The sequence below is a fragment of the Acipenser ruthenus genome, chromosome 25, assembly GCF_902713425.1.
Source record: "Acipenser ruthenus chromosome 25, fAciRut3.2 maternal haplotype, whole genome shotgun sequence".
Taxonomy (NCBI): domain Eukaryota; kingdom Metazoa; phylum Chordata; class Actinopteri; order Acipenseriformes; family Acipenseridae; genus Acipenser; species Acipenser ruthenus.
The window spans coordinates 1919711-1927523 of NC_081213.1; the positions used below are offsets into that span (position 1 = coordinate 1919711).

Genomic DNA, 7813 nt, shown 5'->3' on the forward strand with positions numbered 1-7813 from the left:
AGTGGAAAAATGAATATATTTGAGATCTGGGTCACGGCACCTATGTAACAAGATGAAGGCTGGCCGTGAACCGGCAACCCTGAGTACTGCACGCGAGCTTCTTAACCGCTATGCAAAAGAGCTTGTCTTCATTCGTGGTTATAGAGCTTTTAAACTCCTCTCATCTCACCGACACACTGCATGTTTACTATGTGACTGGTCTCATCTGCAGGGTTCAGCAGGATCACACGTGCAAATGTGTGGCATTGTTCATGTGGTATTATTGTGTTAATGGATTTATTGTTTATGGCAGCTGGCTCTGGCAATTGTAAATTGGTGCCAGCTGACTATATCTGTTTCTGTGGGGAATATAAACCCCACAGCCAAATCATTCGGGACTGCTGAGGAGAAGGAAGCAGGAAGGTGTGTGCCCTGTTTCCAAGCAGTCACAAGTGCGAGTACTGTGTATAAAACTGTGTGTTCATGTCTACCGGTAAACAGCTTAGTCGTCCGGTGTGTTGGTTAGGGTGATCGACTGTTTACTGAGTGCTCCAAAGGAGCTAGATGTTTATTTTGTTTTTGTTTACATTCACTTAGATACACCTGAGATCTCTTGAGTGATTCTTCCAATGCAGAAACATCAGAAATAAGCTCTACCCTAAAGTGCTGAAATCCCTTTCTCCACACACATCACTGGGGCACACCTGGTCCTATTCAAACTCATTTTATTATCACCGTACAATTCAATCCATATTTAATTTAAAAAAGAGCTTTTTTGTTCATGAAAGCGTATGTTAAACAATCAAGTTAACCTGCAAAGTGTGTTTCAACAAAGAGCCTTGGTGTGCTTTTCTTTATCCAATATCCCTCCCTCTTAAAAAAACAGAACTAGGCAGTTGAAAGGAATGCTTTTGTTAGCCAGAGGGTGTTTCTTCATAGCTTTCCACTCTATGCTCAATCTGAAAACGAAGGTGTGTTCCTGCCATTGCAGATTTAAAGATCATTCACACAAAAGATATTGTTCACAGCATCCAACCGGGTTGCATTACAGCCGGTTGAACGGTTAGCTACCACAAAGGAGATACAAAATAAAAAACAAAGCAAAACAATTATCTCCTAATCTGACCACTTCATTTCCTGTTGAGCAGGACCTTGATTAGCTTTTCAGTGCCTTGGTGTTAATCTACCACAGTACTCAGGTTTAATTTCAGTTGAAGAATCAAACAGGTCACCTATTTGACAAGCAGGGGTAGAGAACAGATCAGAGAATGATGTGAGGTACATAAGAACATAAGAAAGTTTACAAATGAGAGGAGGCCATTCAGCCCATCTTGCTCATTTGGTTGTTAGTAGCTTATTGATCCCAGAATCTCATCAAGCAGCTTCTTGAAGGATCCCAGGGTGTCAGCTTCAACAACATTACTGGGGAGTTGGCTCCAGACCCTCACAATTCTCTGTGTAAAAAAGTGCCTCATATTTTCTGTTCTGATTGCCCCTTTATCTAATCTCCATTTGTGACCCCTGGTCCTTGTTTCTTTTTTTCAGGTCAAAAACGTCCCCTGGGTCGACATTGTCTATACCTTTTAGAATTTTGAATGCTTGAATCAGATCACCGAGTAGTCTTCTTTGTTCAAGACTGAATAGATTCAATTCTTTTAGCCTGTCTGCATATGACATGCCTTTTAAACCTGGTTGCTCTTCTTTGCACTCTTTCTAGAGCAGCAATATCCTTTTTTTACACAGTAAGTTGTTTCTGTGCCTCGCAGTAACACAGCTGTTTGGACTTAAAAGGTTGTTTGGCAACATTCCTTTATTTAATCATCAGATACAATTTAGACTGCTTCAACAAAACGCATCAATCGCCTTCTGCTTTGCGTCACCTTGAACGATAGCAGAGCCTGCTTGTGTAATTTATAACCTCCTAGTACTGGCGCAAGTATTTACTGGAGACTGCGACTATTTGTCTCACAGTCACTCACATATGTGACTTGGCAAGCAGGCTTCCAAAGTTGGCGTAAACATGAAATAACGAAATGTAATGAACTGGACAGTCAAATAAGTTTGCTTTCTCAATAGAATCTAGCAAACAGACACCAATAATGAATTCATTAATGGGAGGGGGGATTGTACACTGTACACTGCTCGGGGCACGCCAAAACTAACCTCTTAAGTCAATTGCGCAAAATAAGCCGAAATCTTTCTTGTTCGGTTAGTAACACTAATGTGAATTTGATATCGGTTTATATATACATACACGTTAACCGGTATCAGAAACACTCCACGAATCGGGAGCTTGCCTTCTTTCGAGACCACACCCTGAAAATAGGCTTGTTGTTTCAACTAGCGAATGTGGACGACCTACCTTGCTTGTGTCAGCGAAACGAGTTCAGAAACTTTTAAGAATTTTGAAACTCTGAAACCGAGGATTCCTGTTAGAAGAATAAATATGGAGTGCGTGTGTTTGCTTTAAAGGTGAGTATTAAACCATTAGTTTGTTTTCTCGGTCTGTTATCATTCTCAAGTGAAATGTACAGTTGTATCCCTTTCTGTCCCGACAAATAAAACAAGTTTATTTTAGACGTGGTGTTAATAACATCGATAGCCTACCCAGTTGTAATCTAGAAGCCTATCCAATGTGGTTTTTCATAGAGATAGACAATTAACCAAAACGTTTGTCAAGTAAAGTTTAAAAAAAAGAAAGATTTTATTTTTGATTGTTTACAACGATGGATGAATTTACTCCGGTACATTATTATTATTATTATTATTATTATTATTATTATTATTATTATTATTATTATTATTATTATTGTTGTTGTTGTTGTTCTATTAACATTAAACGCGTTATATACAGTTGTTGCTGCTTTTTTTTAAATACAGAACCTAAAGAAAATAAGGGTTCTAGGGAAAAACCCAATAGAATTGTAATTGAAATGAGAGCTTTTTAATAAAACGTTCTAATTGACTACACTTTAAGCACATTAATGCAGACCAAAAAGAAAGTATACATTAATTAACACATCCCCACATTGCAGTAGCCAAGTCTTTGTAATCAATGCAGTGCTGGTATGTTTACATTTTTATTATTTTATTTTCTACAGGATTACTTTATTTATTTAGACTTTTCCGATTTTGACATATTGTGTTGAAATATTTCTGCTTGCTGTGTAAGTTGTTATAAAATGTGTGATAGCTATAACTAAAGGGAAGTATAACCTTCCTCCTTGGATTTGTAACCTACTGCTGCAAGTATGCACCAAACACCAGAGTATGCCTATTTTCTCGGGGGTGTTAGCAAACTGTACTATCAACAAGGTCTGCATTGATAACTTGTGGCATGTTTGTGCTTCAAACGCCACAAAATGGAGATGCCTTGTGTTAATCAGCACAGGAGAGAAGCCGGGAGAATTACTCTAGTCCTGCTGTCTGTCTCTTTCTTTCTTGTATCTGATTTATTTTACACTCTACGGTCTAAGTAGTGACCCGTGTATACCTTGCCTAACTTCTGAGTGGTGAGATCACGTTTCAAAAAATGTAAAAATAAAGTAAAACTACTTAATCAAGTAGACAAAGTATTCGACCGGTGCCTTCGTGTGTGGATGGGTTTTCTTCGGAGAGTTTTGTAGTTTGTCTTTTATATTGTTTTCTCTGGTGTAGGATATTGGCTTTGGGTTGTTTTCTGTAGAGTTATAAATTTGCGTTGATTGTTCGCACGCCACCAGACTTTGCCTTACTTTATTCATTGTCTTATCTTTAGTTTTCCAGCTGGTTTCCGTTGCTGCTTTCATTAGAAGAAGAAGAAGAAGAAGAAGAAGAAGAAGAAGAAGAAGAAGAAGACGAAGATTTGCTACTGCCACTGCCATGGACTGGAAGACACTCCAAGGCCTCCTGAGTGGGGTCAACAAGTACTCCACGGCGTTCGGCCGCATCTGGCTGTCCGTGGTCTTTGTGTTCCGAGTCATGGTGTACGTGGTGGCGGCCGAGAAGGTGTGGGGCGACGAGCAGAAGGATTTTGACTGCAACACCAAGCAGCCCGGCTGCACCAACGTCTGCTACGACTATTTTTTCCCCATCTCCCACATCCGCCTGTGGGCCCTGCAGCTCATCTTCGTCACCTGCCCCTCACTGCTCGTGGTCATGCACGTGGCCTACAGGGAGGTCCGCGAGAAGAAGCACAAGCAGGAGCATGGAGAGAACTGCTCCAACCTGTACCAGAACACAGGGAAGAAGCACGGCGGGCTGTGGTGGACCTACTTGCTCAGCCTCTTCGCCAAGTTGGGCATCGAAATAGGCTTCCTCTACATCCTCCACCACATTTACGACAGCTTCTACCTGCCACGCCTGGTGAAGTGCGAGGTCCTACCCTGCCCCAACGTGGTGGATTGCTACATCGGCCGGCCGACGGAGAAGAAGGTCTTCACCTACTTCATGGTGGGTGCCTCTGCCCTCTGCATCCTGCTGAGCGTTTGTGAGATCATCTATCTCATCACCAAGCGAGTCCTGCGCTGCAGCAGGAAGCTGAAGAACAAAAGCAAGAGGAACTCAGTGGCCTACAGCAAAGCCTCCACCTGCACGTGTCACCACAAGATGACACCCCTGGACTTGAAGCCTGCCCTCAAAGGCACGGAGCTGCGGGCGTCCGCTCCCAACCTCTTTTTCGGTCAATGAAACATTTTTCAAAGAGCTATCCAATGATTTTTGCCAGATCATTTTTCTCCTGTCCCCTTCTGTTCTCTGTCCTACTGATCAATTTCCATGTTTAATAAAACTCTCCTGTAAGGTTCTGTCATGGTAAAACTAATAATCCAGATCAACGGACTTCATTTCGTCCATGGTCGGTGTCCCGACAATGGGTACCTATAATAAAGGAAGAAGATAGGCAGATTGTCCACTGTTGACTATGGTCAGAGATTATGCAAGAACTAACGAGGTACCTTAATTGTTCATCTATATAAGGTCTTAAGAGCAGGGAAAGCAGTTAATTGCATACTGTAGCTTCCAATTACCAGAATAAAAAAAAAAGGTTTCATACAAATGTATTCTACTTAACAACCTTGTTCATTTAATGAACTTCAGAAAACGATATATCAGGCCTTAGCAGAACTTGAATTTATGAAATATGACCCTGCAGTTTCCTTCCTCATCGTGACCGTGGCCGCTCCACGGGAATGCAGGAGAGAGGTGGAGTTTTTAAAACCTTTCTGTGGTTTAGTGGGAGCCTGATCTAGTGCGATGAGTCTGTCACAAGATGATTGTACTCAAGCAGATTGGGCTCGTCATTTCAGATGCCTGTGGTGTAACATCCAGACACTCAGTGATACTGCCTGAGCTAGGATTTCTCAAGTGGAGAGTCAGGGAGCAGAGCTACAGGAAAGTAAAACCCAGCTGTGGGAGAGAATGTTTCCTTCAAAATCTGTTTTGTTGAATGGAATCCAATGCGGAACATTAAAATTCCCTTCAGTTTAACATGCATAGTTTTATACCTTCCAAAATGATATTGTTTTATTATTGTTATTATAAATATGTTAATGTTCATATATTATAAATATGTTAATGTTCATATTGTAATAGCCTCTGGTAATAAGGTATTTAATTGTTTAATGGGTGTGCAGGTTTTATTTTCACATTGGTCCACTACAAATACAAATATAACATGAATGAATGAAATGCGCAGGTTTGCTTAGTACTATATAATCCCTTGTATGTATCATGTATGTATCACAGTACTTAGATTAATTAGTTTACATATTTCATATTTGTATATATATATATATTTTGCATAAAGTTGCCAAGTTAGAAATATCAGTAAATAACTTCTAATTTGAAAAACAATGCACAAAATATGAATGTGGAAGTCTCACTGCCATCCACTTTCAGTGGAATTCCAAATCTTATCACTACATTTGTCTCCTGTAATTATTGACTAAGTAAACAGGACTAGAATGTCAACAGCCGTACTGCAGTCTGTGCTCTTATCTGTATTGACAATTTCAATGTTTCTCTTGCAGGGAAAATATGGGGTTTCTGCTCACTTGTACTAACAGTCTGGCTAGTTCATTGTGAAGAGCAGTAGGTAAGCTGTACAGCAATTGAGTTTTATGAATCTGGAAGCTGCCCTTCTCAAGTCCTGTGTGCCTGGTACTCTTGTGTTGTTAAACCTTTCTGCCAATGCAAACAAGTCTTATCAAGAACAAAGTCATTGCTCTACTCTGAAGCAATTAACAATCTCAGCGGTGCAGGAATCGCGAGGGCTGAAGATGTTGTGCCAGATAAAAAAGATTGTTTCTACACCGTGTTTGTTTTTGTTTTTTTTGTGTATTTTACTGTAATGGGAAAGTTGATTCATTTCGCCACTCTTAATGTAACTTGGGTTCTTGTGTTTTGGAGGATAAAGCTGAAGCCCAAATCAATGGCTCGCTGTGTAAAGAGATGAACTGGTATTGTGTGTGGTATCAGAGAGTCCTCTATATATTAGTGTATAGTGTGCTGTACCATGTTCACTTATGCAGGTCTTGTAAACCTTTCCTATGGAAATGTATGTACCAAATGGATTTACACATTTTTAACTTTTGTACTTAACTGATGAAAATATCTCCAATAAAAATTGTGTCTGGGTTTTGAAATCTGTGCTGCTGTATCAGTGTGTTTCCAGGCATGGATACATATTGGGTTTTTTTTAGATTAGTTTGCTGGTCTGCAGTGTTGAGTGGAGTTCTCTTTCCTATACTACTAGAGCGCTCTGCAGTGTTGAGTGGAGTTCTCTTTCCTATACTACTAGAGCGCTCTGCAGTGTTGAGTGGAGTTCTCTTTCCTATACTACTAGAGCGCTCTGCAGTGTGGAGTGGAGTTCTCTTTCCTATACTACTAGAGCGCTCTGCAGTGTTGTTACCTGGATATAGATCTGCATTGTTAAGCGTTAATATAATACTCTTTAGACCCAACAGACTTGATTGAAATGTCTCCAGGGAGTTGATAATAATGATACAATCTGGATTAACCACAGGCTTATCTGACACAAAGCTGTAGACAACCGACATTTTAAACCCGTTTGTTACCATGAATTTCAAGCAATGTTGGTTTGCCTTAAACAATCAACAGTTTCATCTATCTATCTATATATATATATACACATACACACACACACTGTATATCAAACTGATTTTATTTTCTCTGTAAAAACATCCTTTGAAGAAACAGACTTTTAAATAACTCATGGGTTAAAGCTGTGTAAATAGAACCCATAACCCCTCTGTTAAAACATAGCCTTTTGTTACAAACTTTGCACTGAAGGCAAAGCTAACCGTGCTCTCTGGCGCACCAGCGTGTCAAAGCAGCATCCCCAGCAGTTGGGAATGTTGTTTTGTTTGGGTGTTTCCACTGTGTATTTCCAGGATGAGTTACTCCAGCCTATCCTGATCACATCTGAGACTGTATACACAAGCAGGAGTAAGTAATTACTGCTGCCTTTCTCTGTGTTTGTGTCTGAGTCACGTAGTGTATGACTAAGCGAGGAAGGAATGCTGAAAACACACACGCACTCTCCCCACATCTCAGAAGAGGCGTCTTACATAGTTTCAACATAAGTTTTCTTATAGAAACACACCCAAATCAGTTGCCACAACTCATTTCAACAACATTGGCTTTTTTTTTTTTTTACTCCAAATGTATTTTGTTTTCTGAAAAGGATAAAAACCATGCACTAAATAAACATCAAACATGTTCCTAAATGATGCATATCAGCTATTTCATACTATTTAAATCATATATATACACAGTACTCTCATTGCTCACTCCAGTCCTGCAGGCTCAGTCAAAGTCTCCAGTGGGTGAAGCG

General features: G+C 40.0%; 1 protein-coding gene across 1 annotated transcript; it reads left to right on the forward strand.

The window, feature by feature from the left end:
* Window positions 1-1981: 1981 nt before the first annotated feature.
* LOC117413652 (gap junction beta-3 protein-like) lies at window positions 1982-6602 on the forward strand. The gene is made up of 2 exons (XM_034906208.2): window positions 1982-2451; window positions 3737-6602. Exon 2 carries the CDS (start codon window positions 3841-3843, stop codon window positions 4645-4647), a length of 807 nt encoding a protein of 268 aa, XP_034762099.1. The 5' UTR covers window positions 1982-2451; window positions 3737-3840; the 3' UTR covers window positions 4648-6602.
* Window positions 6603-7813: the final 1211 nt, after the last annotated feature.